Source organism: Pseudopipra pipra, chromosome 5, assembly GCF_036250125.1.
Source record: "Pseudopipra pipra isolate bDixPip1 chromosome 5, bDixPip1.hap1, whole genome shotgun sequence".
In the NCBI taxonomy this organism is placed as follows: Eukaryota; Metazoa; Chordata; class Aves; order Passeriformes; family Pipridae; genus Pseudopipra; species Pseudopipra pipra.
Window position 1 is genome coordinate 25,360,328 of NC_087553.1, and position 23,695 is coordinate 25,384,022.

The window sequence follows — 23,695 nt, forward strand, 5'->3', positions numbered from 1 at the left end:
ATGAAGTGACATTTAAAGACATTTTAAACTACAAATAGTACTTGCAACAAGCTGTTTCTATAACATGCTTTTACCTTTACATGGCTTTTTAATACTCATTTATTGACCCATTCTGCCTCTGGCCTATCATTGCTCTGCCCAGGCTCATCCCACCTGCTTTCATTCAACTTTGAGACAGTCTGGCTCCTGCCCATCTGATCACTGCCTTCCAACAAAGACAATCCAAGCCATTTTGACAAAGAGCATTTATTCACAGGGCAACACCGAAGCAAGAGAAATTTTCAGAAAAATTCTGGTAAAGGCACCAAGCTTTGCATTCTCCACATTAATATGCAATAGAGGTCCCTGTGAACAACAGCTTGAACGAGACAACTGAGCTGACACCTATTTTCCCTTGGGGCAGCAGGTCAATGACAGAGGACAGTCAAGTCACTCGGATTCACACACACAGTAACAAGGCTATGACCCTCTGCTCCCAGTCAGCTGCAGGTGTATCACTGTACTCCTTGGCAGGCCAGGTCACCTAATCCATGGCACAGGATCAGCCAAACAGTGCAGTACAGGACTTGCTTCACAAGGCAGAAAGGCACACCTGAACTGGGGTCAGCACCTGGCAGCACCCCACCTTAGCTGACATCAATACCCACTTACAGCTTTGGGAGTCAAATTGCCAGTGGAGCTGATTATTATTACATTATTATTATTATTACAAGAACCACCCCTACTCTGTGCTGCAACAGAACAAAGAACCTGAAGGAGCTGCCAGTAAATACTGGAGCAAGCAATGAGAAAAACAACATCCTCATTTAGCTACTTACATCCCACATTTGGAACTTACCGTCTTTGCTCATCTCCTGTGCAGTGAGCTTTCTGTACCTGCACCTCTGTTCAAACGAGTTTAGCTGCTTACATGCCCCATGCCAACTCAGGGAACTCAGATGAGGTCCAGACAGCTCCTCAATTAATTTGCGGGTAACACTAAAACCAACAAAAGCTCACACACCAAAGAAGTCATAGGATGCATATTCCCAAAGAACAGGAATTCAGCTAAACTGCTAATGTCAACGTCAAAATGAGGGAAAGTGTTTTCTTTAACCAATCAACTCTGCAAAAGGGCAACTGATGCATAAGCAAGCAGGCAGGACACATATATGATCATTTCTACTGTCTAGGGATAACTTCCTACTTTTGACTACTAATAGGTAGACAGATACAAACAGCCAAGACAGAATAACAGGAAAATGTAGGGAACAAATCTGTATTCAAGATACTCTAATACTCTAATTCGTGCACAACACATAAGCACCAGCCTGAATGAAGAAGTCAAGTTTCAGCCCATAGTGAGGGGTGACCTACTTTGCGTATCGCCTCTTGGGAACAGGAGATCAAGACTATGAACAAAAGCCAGGCACACAGCAACATGCCATTGTAATTTGAGTTCATTTGGTCATGAAGACAAGCCCTTAGGCATTTAGTTCCAATTTAAACCATAGCTTTAACAGTTTAATTAAAGCACTTCCACATTTAATTTAAGCAAAATAGGTTTTATCAGAAAGTTAAACAAACCCAAAAAGTTGTATTTTTCAAAACCATACTTTATTTTTTAAATGCTAAGAGAAGTATTCAGAACTATATTTCTTAAGCAAAAAGATTCACATTTCATTCTGCAAGGTCATTAGTATGAGAAAAAGCATTTGGGGATTTACTTTTTTGCAACCATTGTTGAGTTCCTACACCAAACCAGATTTGTTTCAAAATGGTAACATCAGTTATGGCTTAAGATACAGAATTACAAAGAAGTAATACAAACCTTGAGACTCAAGTGTTGAACAGGTAACTAGGATTATTTTTTCCACAGAAAGATGTTTTAGCTAAGACAAACAGAAGCAACAACTTTGTCTTTATTGGTAGACAAATCCACTGGACATCGTCAGCACAGACACTGCTTCAAGGATACCCATGCTGTTAAACTGCAAGTGTTAAAGAATGTTCTGTCTTCTCCAATTACTTCACCTTTTCCTCCATATCCCATACCTACAACCATGGAGGTATGAGACCACAACAGCTTTTTGTTTTGATTTTTTCTTTTGGGGCTTTGCTTTGTTTCAAAGGAGAGGATACAAGAAAAGACGGAAGACTACAGAATGCAGTGAAGAAAGAGTCATCACCTCTAAAGAGACAGCAGGACTTTGACCAAGACATTTTAATCAGTAAGCATGTAAGGACTCAAACAGACTCAGAACCCAGAGCTGCAATTTCGTTGGGAATTCTCCCCTTCACCGATATATAACTCTGCATGTACATGTTCTGGATGGCTTGCATTCAGTGGGACAGAGGTAGTGATGGGAACAAGATTCCTTCCCTAAAGTTTCCAAATAGATGTAACCTGGTAAGCATGGCCCCAAGGAAGGGCGAGTGCAACCAGTGGAGGACCTGCCAACTGGGAAAGGACAGGAGCACAAGCACAGGCAGTGAGCTGCTCTCCCAGACCCAGACTATAAATAAAATGTTACATAAAGGTGCTGGACAAGAATTGAACAAGTAACAAAACCTCTGTGGCCTCTGCAATACGTACATCATGCCAGGCTGCGCAAAGGGTAGGTTTGTACCTTTCCTGCACAGTTGTGGTGATCAAAAATGATACAATATTTGCAGTACTGCCAGAAGTTCCAGTGTGTAACTAGCTAGCATGATTATACTGATAATAGCTATATAAAGTCAGTCACCTATTTAAAAAAAGGAAAAAAAACCTGTATTTGCAGACAATTCCTTTATCCAGTTAATTCTTCAGACTTGTCCCACCTTTGCTACTTGTGACTAGGCCAACTTTTCTGTCCAAAGGGGATTAAGACAGACTTCAACTGTTAAAGTTCTTTCCTCTTAAAAAAAAAAAATCCCTTAAAAAAAAATTAAAAAAAAAATTCGCATGTTTTTATCTTACACTCCTGAAATATTACAATTTCTCACAGAAGCATTCATTCAGAGGAAACTGTCTGTAACACTTATAATAAAAGCTTGCAACTCTTGGACAAGAAGGGATGGTTGAAACTAGGTTATCTGAATACAATTTGGGTTTCTATAAACCAATAATTGAATAAAGTAAATGCTTGGGGCTAGAGAGCAGTTCTCCTTAGAACTTCCTCTTCTTAAAAAGATCAGAGGTAAAGTGGTTTGTTTTATTGCAACACTGGTTAGCCAAATCCAATCCTTCCCATTCAGATATGATTTTTAAAGAACCAGGGATTTTATGGTTTACTGCCAAATTTGGCAGACAATTTACTGATGAGATTCATGACCTTGGGATTGTTCTGGTACTTGGACATATTTGCTGGGTTCTGCGCAACATCTTGGAATGCAACCATAACTTCTGGATCCTGCAGGACAAAAAGCGAAAAAAAAAATTAGAGCATTTGTAAAACAAGTCTACAAAAGTTAGTGGTTACGTGGTTCCACGTGAACCTAGTCTTGCTCAGCTTTTAACATGACAAGACTACATTAGACCCTTGGCAGGAAGTCTGTAAAGAGAATCCAATGATACAGTGCATGTTGTTAAAGCTGTGTCAGTAAACACCAGAGTCATTACTAAACTGGTTACCCTAATAGCTCACTGTGTGAGAAGGGGAATAGGATAAGAGTTCTGTTTCTCCAGAACAGGAGCTATTAAACACAGCTACACCTACTGCATTATTTCTGTTCAGGCATCTTTCAAATGCATTTTGAAGAAGGAAGCAGCTCCATGTGTGTAGCATTCAAAACTGTCTAACAAGTCTGATCCTAAACAGCATTTGGTAGGTGTGGACTTGCCCTGAAATTACCCATGCACTTCAGGTATATTTTATACATGTTAGGAACCAAGAGTCTAGTCTTGGTTCCTAAACCAACTGGAGGATTTACAAGTGTGTTGTCTTCCTCACAAAAGATAATCTGCAAAGTCTATGAAAAATGGAATGCTGAAGTTCAGAACACAGAGACTAGACATATTTTCTCCACTTTACTGTATTCCCGTGCAAGAGAAAAAATGAAGGCTTTCCAACCTAAAACTTCTTGAATTCATTTCAAAATAGGGCATGTGATTATAAAGATCATGTCACATCATTAAATCTGATTTCACCTATGTATGAATCTGGAACAAAAAGCTGAGTAAGCTTAGTCACTGGTTTGCGTCAAAGCACACCTAAATGAATGTTAAATATCCAATTTTATGCTACATGTTTCACGGTCCTATAAATTCACAGCAAGCAAATGATTCTGTACTTGTGCAACTTGGAAGCTCTCAGCCTTAGATGGTGTTTATAAAAATGTTATACACATCCAAGGTTTCACACTGATAAGCAACATTAGCAAAATAAAGTTTAAGACTGAGGATATCAACACTTTCATAGGGAAGTGTTTAGTACATAAGGTGGAATGGCAACCGTTCTATAAATGACACTAGGGAGACATTCAGTTTTCTAATGTTTTCCTAATGACCCAGTGTCTAGTTACAGAAGGATGAAAAATATTTCTAAGAAAAAAATTATCAGTGGTCTTTTGGTTCCAACTTACATATTTTGGTGGAAGTCTGCATCTAACATATAGCTACATGTCAAATAAAGAATCCATAGGTTCATCTTGCACATCACTCCTTATGAAAAGAACAACTACATGACTCAAAACACAAATGTCATGTTGTGTCTATAGAAAGCAGTTGCACATGCAAGATAGGAAATTCTAAAGAATCCTCTAGACAGGCAAAACAGTAAAATAAGAAAAACACTAAAATTTCAGTCAGTTCTTCTGGAGACTAAAAGGCTTAGGGGAAAATGAGCCAAAATTACACGCATTAAAAGTCACTCCAAACTGTCACAACTTACTGTCATTAAGAAGACGTGAAAAGAAATGCTAAAGAAGTTTTGCTGCTCTGAGTCTTTAGTGCTTAGAAGACTAATATCAGTGACAATAAAAAAAAGGAAACATCCTAAAGAAATAAATCTTCTGCAGATCATCCAGTCCAGCCCCACTACCAAGGCAGGGTCATCTAGTGCAGGTAAGATTCTTATCTTTACGTCAATGGTGAGCAACAACTTCCCTAAACACGTCCATAAGCAGCCATACCTAGTTCTTTGGTTGCTTCTACAGATGATAAGATGAAGTTGACAGCATAACCAGTTTAATTTAGCTCGTGTTCAGGCACACACAGTTGTCAGGTTTACTGAGATGTTAAAAGACTCAGGCATATTTCAGTGTTAACTCATAGAGAATAGTCTCAAAGATGATGAGATGATAGCAAGTCTAAAAAGACTGAGGTGGTGGTCTTTACTCTCAGAATACTCCAGTTTTCAGCACTAACTCCTCACTATGAAAAGCCTCTACACACTATCAGTTAAAACAGCAATTTGGGAGTGACTTGTGTGATTCAGTATCTTCAGACTTTTTTGTAACACCTCAGATAACAGACATAATAGCTGCCAGATAACATTATCCATCAACGTATTTCACAGTTGCACTGAGGAGAAGCCAAGCAGTAGAAACTACTGTCTTTTAAGACTAGAGCCTACACTGCCAATTCAGAGAAGACCAGAACATAGAGTTGGATATTTTAGGAAAAGGTGGCAGTGCTAAATAAATCATACCCAGATGTAAAGTTTGTACAAAGAGGTCAGCAAGAGACTCAAGGCTTTGCTGACAGGTTGTACATGTTAAAGCCTGCCTGCGTTATCAGAAAACATTGTCAACACACATTCTTGCAACAGAGTCCTACCCTATGTTGGAGTATATAGATCAACATGCAATGGAGTCTTTTCAAAGGCATGTGGGAAGCACATAACGTTTAGCTGCACCTTAAAAACACTGTTTTCAGCAACTCTAATTGCAAACTCCTGTATTACAGCATAAATTAGCCAGGTAAGGAACACAACTACAAGTCAAGAGCCTTCTCTGGATGGTTTGCATTCAAGTCAACATTGTTGACTGTGGCCATGTAAGTAAAGGTGTGTCTCCCAACATCAGCAACCGTTAAGGGAACCCATGAAATCACATGGAAAGTGATGATTTTTTTTTTGTGATTCCAGGGCATTCTGAGTAAGGCACCCTTATGGTGCCTTTGTTTCAATGAGCTGAGAACAACATGTAACTCTAACCACAGCAATCCAGAAAAAGAAACAAGACTCCTTTATACTTGATCATATTAGCATGCAAATACAACTACATGGCTCCAATTTTTCCTAGCCCACCTGCTCTTAAAACTGATGTTGTCAGATACGTTCCATTTAATCTGCTGGAATACTTTTCTTGAGTAGAATTAGTCATGACATTGAGCAATTACTTAATTGAGCAATTAATCAAGTCTACTAGAGAAGTAAGCTTTATGAACATGAATTCAGAAAATGCCAAGATGCAGAACTATTCTGATACTACTCTGTCTCTTGAAAAAACCATAAACTTAACCCCCTATGTGAAAGGCAATCCTCATCTCAACATTACTGCAATATCTTATGTTACAGCAATAATTTTTTGTTTGGGCAGTGAATGGAAATGACCATTTGAGAGACTTTTTCTAAAGACATGACAAACTGTAAACAGCACATAGTGTTGCCTATCATAGACCAGGGTATGCGTGTGTGTGTGTGTGTCATCTTTGATTAAGCTCCCACTAGTTTGAAAAATAGCTAACATTGAATCCAGACAGGCTGGCGTCACATACACAAGGAAAGAATTTTACAACAGAAATAAGCAAGCCTTCCATTGCTTTCCAGAAGGTCACATCTTCCTCCCTCCCCTTAAGCTCATAAGTGCTGTTCTTCTCTCATTCAAAACATGTAGCTTTGATTTTAAGAAATACTCACCTGCATGGCTGCAAGAACTTCTGGATCACTGAGAATCTCATTGAGACCTGGCATACCTGCCATTCCTGGCATACCTCCAGGCATAGCCCCAGGAAATCCACCTGAAAACCCAAGACAAGAAAAATGCATGATGAAAAACATTTAACTCTTCTGTACAGGAAGCTCTCTGAGACTAAGACATACTGTCCTTGCCACATCTCTAAAGCCATGTCTTCCACAATGCTACAGCTGGTCCACTGAATGGAAAGCAGGGTCTTCAACTTCTCTGTCTGTGAAGACCTACATCTTATTTCATCTGTGTTTTTAACCCAATTGAATAGGAGGCTTGTAATGAGTACAGTTATTTTTCTGGTTAACTTAAATCAGGTGGGTCCAAAGCCCAGGAAAATAAGGAGTTTGAATGCCTGGGGTGAACAATTCAGGGCAAAGGCAGATCAGTAGTAGTACATCCCGGTACATTCCATATTTGGTGGGAACTTCAGGTTCAAAAAAATTATACCACCAAAGGAAAAAAAAAATGCTTGAGGTTCTCTTACTGAATCCTTAATCAGCAGCTTCCCTAGCTGTGCTGAACATGGTACATATCGTCTCTATCTGGCTGCTGATCCAACTGGAGCACACACATACCCTACACCTCAACTACATCTCAATCTTCAAGAGCATTAGTACTTACTTTTGTTTCTCACCAGTTCATTCTACCAAAAAATAACATGGAAAGCCTGATTTTTGTGGAACTGCCAAGGACAACTTTTCTATAAGAAAATCTGCACTACCTCCTTTAAGAAACTCTTTTGTTCAACAATAGCTTGCAACCAGCACAGATTTCCATAATATTCAATCCAAATTTTCAACTGTAAAACCATTGTTCTTAAGCAGAATAGGTCCAAGGCACCCTGGGTAATTTAGAAAACATTTTTATTCTAGATTTTCAACACATTATCAAGCAAATTCTACTTCTTTGTTTACCTAGACCTAAATCCTTTCATTCTGTTAACTAACAATTATTGATTTCTGTCTTCCCTCTACTTGCTACACAGCATCAATCTTCTTTAGGAGAAAGAATCTCATCCCTCTTCCCACTAGTGCTCCAAGAGTTATTTGTAGACAAGTTCTAAACTTCATAAAATATTTTTCTCTCTGTCTTGAGAACAAATGCTGTAAAAACTGTAGTTATAATACTCCATATGGAAACAAGAGCCACCTCTACCTCAAGTATTGGTGCTTAAAAATAAAATACCTGGGAAGCCACCCGGGAAGCCACCAAACTGAGCTCCTCCTGCCTGTCGTCTTGCTTCTTCCTCCTGCAGATGAAAGCACATCATTCCACACAAAACAATGGAACTGCAGCCTGTTTGCTACTGCTCAACTGGGTTTAGGAGAAAAAAAAATAGCCAAGACTGTTTCAGGCAGGTAGGCCACCACAATAAACAAAGCACTTCACTATGTACAAAACCACTGACAAGAAGTAGCTGTCTACTCTTCTTAATGTATGTTATTGCAGGTAAGTTATGCAGAATATGTTTGTACTGAATATGAACTGTATGATTTGTTTTAGTTCCCCAACTGTATTTTTAGAACTCCCACCCCAGTGTATAAAAATATATCACTACAGCACAAAGAAAAAACAAGCAAACTGCATCAGGAATTGAGGAAAAGAAGCAGAGTATTGTTCTGAACTTAAACCTTCCCATTTTGAGATACGTAAGTGAAAACTATTCCGGAACAGTCTTACAATAACTGACTTTTTGAAATACAGGATTAGTGGAGATTCCAGAGACTGTTTTGTCATAAGCTATAAAAACAGATGCAGTAAAATGCCCTCTTCTCCAGGTTTCATTATTGGTCAAGTAATCGAGACAGAAACCAACTCTCTAAAATTTAAGACTTTAAATTTAATTTTTTTTTCTCTGCAATTCATTACAACCAAAATAACACTCTCCAAATTATTAAGAAATATTAAAGCCTAAATATTCACCCTTTGTGCTTTCTCATGCTCCTCCCGTGCCTTCTTCACTCTCTCCATTCTTTCCTTGATTTCCTTTTCTTCACGTTTCCGCTCATATTTTCGTCGGTGTTCTGCAATTTTCTGAGCCTGTAACAATAGAATACCAAAACTTCATATACGTTTCTAGTATATCACACAATGTATTTCAATAGAAAATACATGCAGGCTTTTCTGCTTTCATCAGAAAATTAAGATCTGATTTTACATCCTAAAAGCCTCTTTGGTTTAGGAGCCATTTGCTACTTTCTTCCCATGGCAATCAGTTATTCATGTCTACTCAGCCTTGACTGCATTCACCAGAACATGCACTCTAGTATCCTTTTTTTGCAATAGTTTGGGGACCTGTGCCATAGTTAGAACTTAAACACATTATCATTCCATGTCCCCTCATGCTTTTATGCTGAAATAGTGATTTTTCCAGGGCTAAAACCAGCAAGTACCCTGGAAAAGGGCACAACAGAAAGTATAATTCCCCCTGTGCACACACACTCTATAGATAATGTTATGCTGTTGCAGATGCCTCTACAGCAGATAAGCAGACCAAAGAATTCCTCAACCAAACCAGGAAAGGGCTGGTGGGGAGGAAGTTTGCCTCCTACAGTAACTTTTTCTCAAGTATATCAAATTTACAGCCCCAGCAGAAGAGAGGAGTTAGCAATGAATTCCCTAAGGCTCCTCAGTCAGGGCTCATTTAACAACAGAACTAACTGCAGCACTGCTTTCCTGAAAACGGAACGTATCCATACAGATCACTGCAAAAAATGGTTTGTTATTTCACAAATCGTGTACAATGGTTGCTCTCCAACACTCCTGTAACAAAAAAACACAGCAAAATCACACTGCAAGAACAGAGATACTACTATGACAATGGATACTCTTGTATTCTTTTAGAATACTCTTTAAAGGAAGAAATTATTTTATAAGCAGCAAAGCTTTGATATAACTTATTTTAGATGGGAGATACTCATTCAAGACCACATTATTCCTGAAGTGTATCTGCCAGAGAAAGCACACTGCAGGCAGCAGGACTGACTGAGATCGAATGCAGTATGTGCTATCAGAACCTCATGTTACTGCCATTCAATGGCTCATTAAGAGAGAAGTGTCCTATTTTCTTTTTAATGAAGCATAAAGAGCTTCCAAAGTTTGGATTTTCATTATTTCGAAGTATTTATCGAAATGAACTAAATATTTTTAGAATTTGACTCAGACTTTTAGCTGAAAGTGCTACAAAGTAAAAAGTTCTAGGAAAGCTTGAAGCAAATAAATTAGGTGAACAAATCATCTTCACTTAACGATTTTGAAAATCACCCACGTAAAGATCATACATTTTTCCTTGAGCTACATACACAAATTCCCAAGCAGTTGGCAACCACACATCAATGTATCACAGATACTCCGCTGTTTCTGTGCATCAGCTGATTAATGGGGAAATAAAAGGTTCCCCCTCAGCCAAGCATTAAGTATACCTTTTAAAAAAAAGAGTTGAGACCTATGACTTAATTACATTAACCACAGATCAATAATCTCCAACACAGAAGACTAATAGGTTGTGAAATGGTTTCCATTGTCATTTTGCTGGAGACAGCATCTTCTACAAAGACATGGTAGAAAAATGGAAAGCTTAAGTTATTAGACACAGGAATGTTTATGTATGTGGTGGGTTAAGCTTGGCTGGTTGCCAGATGCTCACTAAGCCGCTCCCTCACTCCCCCTCTTCAACAGGCCAGTGAGAGAAAATAAGATGGAGAAGCTCCTGGCTTGAGATTATCTCAAGACAGAGATCACTCATCCACTACCATCATGGGCAAAACAGAGTCAACATGGGGAAGCTTAATTTAATTTACTGCCAATTAAAAATAGTCAGACAACGAGAAACAAAGACAAAACTAAAACCATCTTCTTCACAAAGGTCAACTTTACTGCTTCATTCCCCCACTCTTTCACCTCCTCCCCCAACCTTGAACAGCACAGTGGGATGGGGGCTGTGGTCAGTTCACAACATTGCAGCTCTGCCACTCCTTTCTCCTCACAGCTTTTTTCCAGCCTCGGCTTGTGGTCACCTCACAGGACACTGCCCTTCACAAACTGCTCCAGCGTGGGTCCTCCCCACAGGGTCCTTAAAAAACAGACTGTTCCATCATGGGTCCCCCAGGAGCTACAGCTCCTGCCAGAAAACCAGCTTCTGCACAGGCTCCTCTCCCCAGGCTGCAGTTTCTGCCAGGAGCCTGCCCCAGTGTGGACTCTCCATGAGCTGCAGCTTCCTTCAGGCTCATCCTCTTGCTCTGGCATGGGATCTTCCATGGGCTGCAGGGATTCTCCATATGTGCTCCACTGTGGGCCTCCGTGGGTTCAAGGGGGACAATCTGCTTAACCACAGCCTTCTCCAGGGGCTGCAGAGGAATCTCTGATCCCATGCCTAGCACACCTCCCTCCCTTCTTCACTGATCTTGGTGTCTGTAGGGTTGCTTCTCTCGTATTTTTCTTCTTTATTTCCCTCTCTCTCACAGTTGTTGTGCTGCATTTTTTAACCCCTTTCTTAAACATTACAGAAGCACCACCAGCATCACTGACTGGCTCAGCTTTGGCCAGTGGTGAGTCAGGTCAGGAGCCAGCTGGAATTGGCTCCGTCTGATACAGGGGCAGCCTCATGTCTCTTCTTACAAGCCCTGCAGTCTCCACCTTCCCCCAAACTTCCCATGTAAACCCAATACAACGCAACTGCTGCCATCTGTGGTGTCTCAACCACTTCAAAGGAACAGGCAGAAATAGATGAAAAAGAAAGCCTGCTATCAACAGTGTTACATTTGTTACACAGAAGTTCTTCCTTAGAAGAATGCTGGGATCAGCCACACCAGAACAGCTGAAAACCAGTCGTGCAGAGCTGAGGCTGCCCTCATGGGGCAGACTAATGAAAGTACAAACCACAGCAAAATGCTTCCTTTGGAAAACGTGCTTAGGACAAAGCTTTGATCAATTCAGAAATATCTTGGAAAAAAATCCATTATCAATGTTATCTTGCTCTTCTGAATATTTTTAGTCTAGATTCTAAAATACCTGGCAAACTTCAACTGCTTCAGATTCTTCTGTTAAAATTTTAAAAAGAAACATATTTCATATTTCAGTTACACGTCCAGTCTTACAGACTCAATTTCTCTACGCAGCCATAAACAGCTGTGACTGAAGACAGAGGATTTAAAAACTCAGTTTCCAGTGTCAGATGACATATGAACACATTTTCACCAGGCAATGCACATTAGTGAAGAACATGAAGGCAGCAATGTCACTCAGAAAAATACAGGCGAGATCTCCAACATTCTTCTCCACTTACTCTCGGTTGCACCTCCTTCAGCATGGCACTAGCATCTTCATCATAATCCAGTTTACAAGCTAATGCGAGATCATGAGCAGCCTCCTCCCAGTGGCCAAGAAGTCTGGAATGCAGAAGACACGAACATTCAGAAGGAAAAAGCAAACTGAACACCTACAGCTCTTCAAAATATTTAATCATGCAGCATTCAGAATTTTTACCTAGAGTTACAAGGACTCATAGACATTTAATAATCATGGTGTTTCCTCTAAGCTGCACACCACAATACCATTAGAGGATTCTTGCTTGCTTGTTCAGACACTTAGAGTAACTTTTGTTTGAAGTAACAATGAGTAAAAAACCCTCTGTGAGCTGGTGTCATTGTCTGCTATAAACAAGAAGGACCTAACAGGAAGAAGGTACCTAAACATGTGAAGCACACTAATAAAATATTCTGCACTATTAGGCACATGTTCAGTGTAAAACTAAACGTTCAGTGTTCTGTACAAGTCTATACCACTACTACCTCAAGTTTACTCAACACTCAAACTTCCTAGCTGCCTGGATGCACCATGTCTTAGTTGAAGAGGTCATACAAGCTCCTGTGCACACTTCTTTACTATTAATTTATACAAACTGCGGGTAATAAAAAATTTAAGCAAATGGTAGTATTACTAAATGGTCAAAGCACTTCTGCTCACAGACAGAGGTATTAATTCAAACTATGCTCCAGTCTTTTCACTCTTAGGCTCCACACTGTGTATTAAAACTGTAGACATTAACATACTACACTTTGAACACTTTTTTTTAAAGTTCTATTAACATTTACTTCTTCCACTTTCATACTGACCATGAGAAGGGTCACCTTTTTTTTGACTTACTGTCATTAAAAAAAAAAAAAATCAAAAAACCCCCGGTTGAACTATAGTTGGGGGGAGATGCTTAATGCCATTTTAAATAACTACACTGTTTGCTTAACACCACTCTCAATTGCAACAAATGGTTCCTTAATAAGTAGGCATTTCAATTTACTATTTAAAAGAGCTCTAGGATCTAAGGAATAAGGACAGCAGAGATGTCCAAGAATTATAGGTTAGTAAAAAAAAACTTGAACCAGGTGAAACCAAAAGACCTCCAAACAAATAAAACAAATAAAATACACAGCCCTAGATCTCATATTTCAGAAAAGCAGTAAGCCATTAGAAGATATGTTAAAAAAGAGAGAGAAAGAGACAGTGCCAGGACTGCTCATAAATTGCCATCAATAAATCACCATTGTCCTTCCTTTCCTCTAAGCCACATACTCAGCACAATGGTCTCTTGGCTCACAGTTACTGCTCTCAGGCACAAGACAGACAGTTCAGAGACACAGAGAAGGAGAGAATATATAAACAAAACTGTTCCCTCCAAGTAAGTAAAGACAGTATCAAGTACAGGTGCATTTCATTACCTATGTGCTTTCCCTCTCCATTTGTAGGTCTGTGCTGAGTCAGGATTAATCTTGATGGCTCTGTCACAATCTCTAATGGCAGCATTTGGCTTCTGTAGTTTCACAAAAACACTGTGGGAACAAGAACATTTATTGTACATATTGAAATACCAAGTTACTAACTTAAGCTGGAAATAATTTTGGATGACTAACAGGCAAGCTAGTGAAATCATGTATTTGAAGAGCTGAGTTAAAAAAAGATTTTGTAGCAGTAACAAAGTCACTAAAATTTAGTCTCACCCTCCCAGAATTGTAGGTGAATCATTAGCAAGAACTGAAAGCATTTGTTGTTCAGACTCAAGCCTGGCCAGCAAGAATAACTCTAGTGCAGAAGGAAAGGATACATAAATGCAAAGGACAGTTCAGCCCCACTGGTGTCCGGAGTCGATAGAAAATGGCAATTAGCAATTTGAACAAAACAACAGTAATATTCTGCATGCTATATTACATAGTCTTTAACAGAGTAACACAAAGAAAGCATGAAGAGTTATACAGGCTACAAGGATCAACAGCTCAAGTCACGAGGAGATGAGGCATCAAAACTAAAAGCAGCAAAACAAACACAAACCTAGCAAGCAGCCCCAATCCCTCGTCAGTTAAGTGTAATAACTGCAAATTTTAGAATACACAAGCATATCAGATGACTATTAGAGTGGTACTTTAGGAGGTTCAGGCATTTCAAATTAAAAATCTCCGAAGGAGACACTAGAAAACATTCCTGAATTGGCAAGAGTATTCAATAGTCAACATACTCCAAGTCGGAACTTCTGTCCTTTTACATCTACTTGAAAAGTTTATCAACAATTATAATGCCTGTAAGTAACTTCATCATTAAGGCTTGTTATAAAGCAAACACAAAGTCACACATGGTCTTCTAGAAACAAACAGGTAGACAAAGTGTCTGTGTTCCAAAGCTACACTTCACCAGTGACAAACGTTCCAATGCTGCTGGCAGCACAAACCCCCAGAACCAAAATCCAAGGGGTGAATTACTCATAGCATTTGGATCAGCAGGGCAAGTTTTACAATATCTTAATATATTGTTCATTTCTTTCTACAACAGACCAAATTAAGGTAACTTTTACATTTCCCCTAACATTTCCCCTACATTTCCCCTTATTTTTCATTGCTAAACCCTGAGAAGATATAGTACTGTAAGAGATTTTAAAAACACTGTTTTGATGGCAACAACAACAACAATGTATTAAGGTACACAGGTGGTGTTACATGCAAAAAGTTTAATATGGAAAAGAAAAAACCAGCAGGGCAGGTACCAGATAAGGGGTACTAGAATGGAACAGTTAAAGGACACTAATTAATCTCACGAAAGTCACCAAAAGTTGAACATTTATTTGAATTATACTTTGCTATGGAAAAGACCCAGTAAACTATCAAATAATCCACAGTTAGTAGGTTTTTTTGTGTAAAAAGAGAAAGAACCCCAAACTTCTGCTTCTGCAACCCATACTTGCCCAGAATTAGATAGATAAAGATGTTTGTGCATTATGAAGTTAGGATTACCACACAACAAATCTGACAGTTTCCAATGCATCATCTGCAGTCTGGCAGATGTAATTAACAGTCAGGTGGGTAGTGAATGGGTTGAGATACAGATGTGTCCTATTCAAACACAAGTGTGTTGAACAGAACCAGGTCTACTTCACAGTGAATAAATCTATTTAGCAGGTATGACAGGGAGGGAATTCACAGGATTCATAATTAAGTTTGCATTTAAACAGGATATCATTTCAATCATCTTAATCCCAGAATAAACTTCAGATTTTACAAATGTTTATTACCCAGCATTACTCTATCTCAACATACTGAAAACCATAATGCTGAGGAATACATTTGGTGCAGACAGGTTGATGTGCAGCTGCAGGTTGAGCTCTGGGTGAAGAGACCTTTGCACAACAAAAGGCCCAGGGACCTGTGGCTCAGCCAGGTGACCAGACACTCAGAGACACTGCAGGAGCTGAGGACTCCAGACCTTCCAACACTTCAGGCTGTGAGGGCATAAAAAAACCAGGGTTTCTTTTGTTCAGAGTCCCTCCTTGGAGGAGCTGTTATTTTGTTATTGCACCATGATTAAATTATTTTAAGGATCCAGATGTCTGAGCCTCTGCTATGGGAAACCCAGGGTCAAGACAGCAAGGACACCTGGACTGACTGAGTGTGGGGTGTGTAGCTACAAAGGGGCTTCAGGCCCAGGGCAGGTGGTGTGAGTGTGACTGCTAGAATGGCTCCTGGAAGGTCAGACAGGAAAGTTTCCTTAACAATATTACCACAGTGCATTTTGGAACACCATTCTGTATTTACTCTATTATCAAGATCCTTTATATGGCTGCTTCAGCAAATCTGGTGAATCACATATAAGGAAAAATGCATGAAATGAGCTCTTCTCTTTGCCTCACGTGATTTAAGTTTACATAGATCCTCAAGTTGCCATTATATTTAGACACCTTAAGGGAAATAACAGAACAGGCAGAAACATACATCAGTAGTTTATGACTCACCTTGCCCTCTTGGCATACAAGATGGCCAAACAAGGATTCAGCTTGATAGCATCTGTGAACAAGTCAACAGCCTTCTGAAGTTCACCTAAATATAAGTACCAGTGAAGTTTCAATCATTATGCAATGAAATTACATCCAAATTCCCAAACCTGCCTTACAGGGTGCTACGTCCCTAGGCACTTCTTAGACAGAAAATTATCAACAAAGGAAAATCAATTTCTCCCTCTTGCTATGGTACTGACATACACACTCCAAAATTAATGCTGGATGAGAAGAGAGACTTTTCCCAATTAAATTGGGAACATTTAACTTTGAATGTAATCAATTAGGATGTCACATCTTTATTATACAGCTTTTCGCTGCATTAAGACAAACCACTAGAGACACAAATCATAATATGCAGGGAAGTACTATAATGATCAATTTGTAATTAAGATGCTGCAGTGCCTCATTCCCCTCTCCTGCCTTCCCCAAAACTATAGTGACATTGGGAAGGCAGCACTTAAAGAAGCTTTCATATTCTGGATAATTCTGAATATCGAACAAGCAGTGGGTCTTCTCTTCCGTGGAAGCATTCAAAATGATCCAAGATATTTACTTTTCTTTTAAAGGAGAATGAAACCTAATGTCTTTGAATATGTACTAAAAAACAATTTATCACCTTCGCTTAGAGCATTTATTGCTTCAATCTTCTTTTCATTAGCTTGATCTGCCATCTCTTCAGTTACCTAACAAAATAAAATGAAAAACACACACAAAATCCAAAAGCTGTAGATTCCAGGCCAGAATTACCATGCTAAGACAGTACCAAAGGAAAGAGCTTCAATTTTCCAATTCCTGAATATTTATTTTAATTTGCATTGAAATCATAGTTCAAAAAAAGCCACAAAAACCTTTATTTTCAGCTTGAAGACATTATCCAACAATATTTTTGGCTACAAAATGAACGAAAGCTAAGTTTAATAATGGCAGAATTCTATGTATCTAGTTCTCAATGGGTGTTTTGATAAGGTTTTTTGTTGTTTTCTGACCTGATCTTCCTTCTGGAACTTTTTGACTGACTCTAATCTTGAATAAGAAGAGAGTGATTTTAAGCTAGTAAGTTTTCTGTTTAGAAGAAAAAGAGACAAAGCAACAGCTGGCTGCACAGATAATACAGTACTCATCCCCCCTCAGCTGCTATCCTTGATTAAATGCAAAACCTCTCCCTATCTTTCCTAGTGCCACACTGAAAATATTGTGCCTTACCTCCACATTTTCATCCCCCATTTCTTGAGGGTCATCGTTGTCTGGTTCAATCACTCCCTCATTGTCAATTTCTGGAGGAAAAACAAAACACAAGACTAAGCACCATCTAAAGAGAGAAGATTTTCAGAATAATTTTCACATTGGCAAAATGCAATAAAGTAATCTATTTTCCCTACCTAAGTCACTCTCTTCACTTTCTGGTTCTGGTGATTTAACCGGCTCCTCTGGCTGTTCCTCTGCTTTGCCCTGAGAGAGAAATATATTTGTAAGCATACATTATTTCTGACTGATATTCTAGTTCCACTCTCATAAATAACAATGTATTAGAAAAATCAGATCACTCTACAGCTGAACCATTTTATTTTTAAGATACTAATCTCCTTTTTTCCTCCTCTCAGATTAAGTCTATCATGTATGCAAATATTTCACAGCCCAAATCTGGACTCACGAACTTCTGTAATTGGTAAAGCCTGTCCTTCAAATTATGTGATTCAATAATCAAAACCAAATAATCAAAATAACACCTAATTCAGTACCAGTTTTGCAATGATTACTAATCAACCTCTCCAATCTTCCTGTCTTCCCTCACACATTCTCTGGATCAAAAAAATCTCACAATCTAATACTATTAAGCTAAGGTCCTTTGGCAAGGAGCTGATGACTATGATTTAAATATTGTTTCCATTTGCCAAGGTCAGAGATTGTTGCCACTTATACATACTCAAAACGTTTTTTTTCAAAAATTTTCAAAGGTTTTCTTATCAACTTCTAACTAAATTTCATCTGAAACCCATAACTTAGCACATTCTGCTTTATCACAGACATAAGCTGCTTGTCTTCAGTGTCACAGACTACACTCAGTACATACACACAATCCCTCCATATAGCTCAAACCAGTCAGTAATTCCAGCATCCACGGTGTTGTTAAATTTAAAAAAAAAAAAAAAAAACATTTTTCCAAAAGAATTTCATGCTTGAAAAAATCCTGATATAAATATCTACAAGGCAAATTTATTATCTCCGTTAAAATAAACAGACAAATCCCAATGAAAATCTCTTCCACAATACTGTGTTAAAAATTTGATAGTTCAACTGTTCACTTCATTACTTATCACACTCGTTAATATTTCTTCTCATGAAAAGATTATAATTTAATCCACTAATGACTAAAGAAGAGGTTTATAAACAGACAGTGCAAACATAAAAAAAGAAGTCAAGACACTGTTTGGCATTTGCATTGCAGAGAACATCAGGCATTCAGGATTAGGGAAATGGAGCATGATAACCCTTGAAATAAACTAGGAAGCCATCTGTAACAAGTCATCTACAACACACAATGGGCAGGCTTCAGACTGAATTGTCACACTCACCCACCCTATCTGAGTGAAAACTGACAACAATTTTTCCCCTTCTGCTCAGTAATTTCTGCAGCATCCAAATATTAATTTTCAATGATAAATTTTTTTGTATCTCACCTTACTTGTCTCCTCTGTGGAGGTATTGGCTGGAGCAGGCGGAATTGTGCCTCCCATACTTTTCAGTAAAATAGAGAAAAGAAAAAACAAAACAGTAAGATTATCAAAATAATGTCATGTATTTTATTGAGTCAAATCCTGATAATCTCAGCTTTCTGTTGTAACACAAAACATGATGATCCAACTCACTTTCAAAACAGCAAACTGTGCACACATCCCCCATGCTTTTCTCAGTGCAGTACAAAGCACTCTGTCTGTTGTACAACTCCACTGAGACCTGGACTCATGAACATCACCCTTCACCCACTCCCCCTTCTCACCACGGAAAGCTGCCTCCTTGGCTTAAATGGATTTTCTCCTTTAAATGTAATTTATGTTTGAATCAAAATAAATATTATAATTATAGATATTACTAAAATTAGAATTATCTCTGGAACAGAGGTCAAACAAGTAAAGAGAATGAGTCAAAATGCTTATGCAATTAAAAAAAATTGCTGCCTAGGAAAAAAAAATCATTTCTCTTATGTATTGCAATATTCATGCCTTCCCTCTGCTACAATCAAGGAGCATTCTTTGTAGAGACAGCATTCTGTCAATACAGAATAAACTTTTACATGATATCGATCTTGGTTAGCAGCCAGGAGTAAGCACAGGCTGAATTCTCCAGCTGTCTCATAGAACATCTAATCATACCTGATGGCAGCATGCCACAAGGAGTAACATTCCCATCCATCCTCTGCCCTGCATTCCCATCTGCTGATGGTTTTCAATAAAAATGTTTCCATTAACTCAATGGGCACAACCAGCTCCTTGGGGTCCCACACAACTGGTTTGATGGGATGCAGGGCAGAGAAGGATGTGGGCAAACAGGGGTGGACAGGAGGAACTGGAAGGGTGCAGGACTATCTACTTTCAGGAATTAGTGCAACATAAAACTGTACCCTAAGGATAAGAAGTTATAGCTCCTTAAGTCAGGCTACTGCAGTCCATTCTTCCCTCTTTCCTCCCTCCTGTCAGCAGCACTGTCTCACAGCCAGGCCCCAAACTGGCTGAAAACAAACCTGGATGAGGCGAGACATTACCAGGACAGGGATGAATTGGGGGAGAAAGGGCAGAAGAATGAAGAGGAGATGACAGGATTGACAGGTCCTGGCACAAGGCCCTGCAGCAAAAGGCAAGCAAACAGCACTAAACTACTCCTTGTTTACACGGAAAAACAAGGGACAAACCCCAGCATGTGGTGAAGCTACTCCAAAAATCTAGATGTGTCCCTGGAATGTTGACATTACTTAATCTAAGTTATACTGCAAGGACTAAACAACTACAGTCTGAGAAATCATTACAGAGCTAGGCAGAACACACAGAACATGTAGTAACTGTTCCTCCTAAATTTTTACCCTCGTAGGCTGACAATAGAACACATAACTCTACTAGTCTGTAAAAACCAAAGAGACCTCTTGAAGACTACAGGGACCATCTAGTGAAGCCTTGGAACTTTTTTTCTGCACAAAGAAAACTACAAATTATGAAGCACTTTAGCAGTGATAACAGCTAATACCCACGGTAACAGCTGGTTTTAAGTCCAGCATCTTGAATCACCTCAAGACCAAAACAATTTAAGTATCCTCTGTCTTCTTCACATCTCCCCCAAACTATCCAAGCTTGGAACAGTTTTGAGATCAGTTTAACTAATAGACATGCACATTTTATAATATGCTATTTCAACAACTTCCAAGGCTTAACGGTTTCACTCAGTCCTTGGAAATGCTTTTGCTATCCTGTTATTCTCTATTTAAACTAGTTACAATTCCAGAGCAATTCAAAAGCAAGTTACTCTAAAATCTCTCAACTCAGTATTTGATTACAACGATTAAACGCACAGCAAGGATATCTGCAAAGTTTGCAATGTGTTTAACCTCAGCAGTATAGGAATACACAAGATACTCTCAGAGGAAAAGGCAGGTACTGAGCTGTATAAAAGAACACACACACAAATAGATTCTGAATTAATCCTTTGTTTAATTAAAAAATCCCATAAAACATAATAAACTAAAACAGAGTTGTGCAATGCCAGTAACAACTCCTGGGAGTTGTCAGGACTCTATTGCAACAATGACTGCATTCTTCCACTCATCACAGCCACAAGAAGTGTGGTGTTTATGACTTGCTGGAAGAACTGCAACTGTTATTTCTGCATCCACTTTTATCACTGACAGCAAAATTACCTTTAGAGAGAAACTGGATTACCATGAAATCAAAAGGGTCAAAGCCTACTGGACCAAAACAACAACAAAAAAAAAAAAGGCAAAAACCCTGTTCATCAATTAGGGATTCTGCACTTTACTTCTAAGGACTGCTATTGTTTCTTTGTTCAATTGCAGGGTTTTTAAACACGTTTCCTTTAATGACTCATTTCATAATAATTCAAGTAAAACATTTGTATTTTTATGTAATTATGAAAAAATGAGCATGACTAAAAGGGATGTCAAAACACTTTCCAAACATAGTCACACACTACTGTATGCTTTCTCTACGAAGAGCATCCATACAGAAATTAAATACAACAGCTAGACAGAATAAAGGTTAGAAGACAACAAGTGCATGAAAACAGGTAAGACTTAACGTTTCTGATGCAATATTAACAGCTAGTCAGAAATAAAGCATCTCCTTCTGGCTTTCTGAGCAGCTAGCATAATCTAAGTTAGAATCATTAAGTTTAAGAAAAAAAAATCAAAGCAATTAGCAGCATTTTAGTTGAAAATTCAGTGGGGGATATAAGAGTTATTGAGCTTATTTCCACCTGAAGCCAGGCCATGCTGTTCCAAGCAGTTTCCAAAGAAGAAGGGCCTATAAATGCACTCAATAGTCCTACGGCAAGCAGTACTATTACAGAAAAGCAGAGGGAAACCCACCAGACTTCCAGACAGTTTTACATGAAAAGTGATCTGGCTACCACTGCCACCTACCAAGCGCATAACTTCGGCAAATATTTAGCTCAAATACGTGAGGAAAATCAGAAAACTTCAGAGAGCTGTAGAAGGTTCTACTCTGGAGTATTTTTCTACTTCTGAGATAAAGACATCCAGTGAAGATTTTACATGAAAATACACTCCACAGCTCTAAAACCTAATTTTTATACTTATAAGAAAAGCACCAAGCATAACTCTAAAAATCAACCTCCAAAATAGAGCCCTCCCCATTAATATGGAGAAAGGGAATGGAAAGGTGACCATCTAACTAACACTGTCTTTGGCCAAAAGAAGTCAGTGTTCTTCCTCTCCCTCTCTCTCAAAGTACTCTGTCTGCACCTTCAGAATTAGGCAACAGAAGCAATGGAGGAAACCTAGGGTAAGGCACTGAAGTCTTTTACGCAGCAGCAAAAGGAACTAAAGACCTTCAGCAGGGTAAGACAGACATCCATCTCCTTCCTACACGTAGGTGCAGCTACTATCAGTACTGCAAAGCCAAGTTAAGTTAAATAGGAGTGGTTTTACAACCACTCCAGTATTCAGATGCATAAAAAAGTTTAAGCATCGCTGTAAAAAACCACTAATAAATAGTTCATTGTAGACATTTTCATTACAGGATATATTGTAAAATGCCAGTATTAACTTATATATATATATATATGCATGCACACAAAGCCCTACTGGTTTTTCAACTAATTACAAATACTATACAGCAGGAAGCACAGTTAAAATACCTTCAAACTAAAACGAATTTTCTAAAACAAATCCCACTTTGTCACTAGATAAAAATTTTTTAACCTCCTGTTGCATAAAGTGTGCACCTGCAAGAACTTCCTTCACTTCTCAAAGTTCTTTAGAGTAGCAGCCATAAAAGCCAAGCAGAGGTACTGCACCTAAACACAGGGGCCCTGTGGGTTCTATACCAGCAGCAAAGGACCTCAGCCCTTCCAGCCTGGTGTTTCTGGGCACTCAGGGTGGAACCCAAACATGATTTTTAATTGAGAAGCATCTGCTACGACAGGCCCCGCGCAGCATAAACAGCAGATGTCTGAAGAGGCTCACGGGGAGCACAGACTTCGACTACTTTATACGTGGAACTTCAAGGAGCAAAACACGCTTTGGACAGGAACCGTAGCTGTCGGGTATTTTATGCTTTTGGGTACCGGGTTGTAAATTAACGCCACTCACCTCCCCACAAACTCGGCTTCTTTTTAAGACAGGCTAGCCAACTCTGCTGCGTAATGCGAGAATTAGCTCTGTAAGTATTACTCTGGGGCTTTCCAGCCTGGAAAGCTGAGCCACTGAGATGGCCGGGGGGCAGGCTTTTTACAACAGGACTAGCCGGCGTTAACGAAACAAAACTAACAAAAAAAAAAATAACGAGTCTTTTTAAGGCGCCAGTGGTACCCCCGGCGGGCTGGGCCGGGCCGAGGAGGCCGCAGGGCCGGGCTGGACCCGCGGGGGCGACACCGCGCGCCCCCAACCCGGCCACACGGCGGGGCCGCGCCTGCACGCGCCGAGGGGACACGCCCCCCTCCCCTCACACCGCGTCCCGCGCCACAACACCCTTCCCCCCGCTCCTCCTCCCCTCACGGCCGCCTCCCGCCACGGCCCGGCACCGACCTCTCCACCCACTCGCGGAGGAAGGCGAGCTCCGGGGTGTGCAGCAGCCCCGGGTTCTGCTTGCACAGCCGGACGAAGGCCCGCAGCTCGCTCAGCTTGCGCGCGTCCATGGCGGAGCGGCGGCAGCAGCAGCACCAGCGGCGGCGGCCCAAGCGCGCTCGCTGCCCTGCCCCGCCCCCACCCCGCCGCGGAACCTTCCAGCCCGCCCCGCCCCTCGAGGGCCCGCCCATCAGAGG

The 23,695-nt window shown here is 39.7% G+C and overlaps 1 protein-coding gene across 2 annotated transcripts; it reads right to left on the reverse strand.

Moving 5' to 3' along the window:
* Positions 1-1,574: 1,574 nt before the first annotated feature.
* On the reverse strand, positions 1,575-23,685 carry ST13 (ST13 Hsp70 interacting protein). 2 transcript variants are annotated; one of them, XM_064656701.1, is made up of 12 exons: positions 23,460-23,685; positions 18,868-18,925; positions 17,569-17,638; positions 17,393-17,463; positions 16,806-16,872; positions 16,145-16,229; positions 13,590-13,700; positions 12,161-12,263; positions 8,800-8,916; positions 8,062-8,125; positions 6,825-6,925; positions 1,575-3,374 (listed from the first exon to the last, which is right to left on the reverse strand). In XM_064656701.1, exons 1-12 carry the CDS (start codon positions 23,567-23,569, stop codon positions 3,246-3,248), a joined length of 1,086 nt encoding a protein of 361 aa, XP_064512771.1. In that variant the 5' UTR covers positions 23,570-23,685; the 3' UTR covers positions 1,575-3,245. The 2 variants fall into 2 exon arrangements, with proteins under 2 accessions (XP_064512771.1, XP_064512772.1); XM_064656702.1 differs by lacking the exon at positions 23,460-23,685 and adding an exon at positions 23,025-23,169.
* Positions 23,686-23,695: the final 10 nt, after the last annotated feature.

Bases quoted from the DNA above. Each gene is read 5' to 3' on its own strand.
- ST13 (XM_064656701.1), bottom strand. From the start codon at position 23,569: ATGGACGCGCGCAAGCTGAGCGAGCTGCGGGCCTTCGTCCGGCTGTGC. The intron at 8,917-12,160 runs GTAAGTGGAGAA...CTATTGTTACAG, and splicing joins TGAAGGAGGTGCAACCGAGA to GCTCAGAAAATTGCAGAACA. The intron at 6,926-8,061 runs GTATTTTATTTT...TTGGGTTTTCAG, and splicing joins CTTCCCGGGTGGCTTCCCAG to GTGGATTTCCTGGGGCTATG.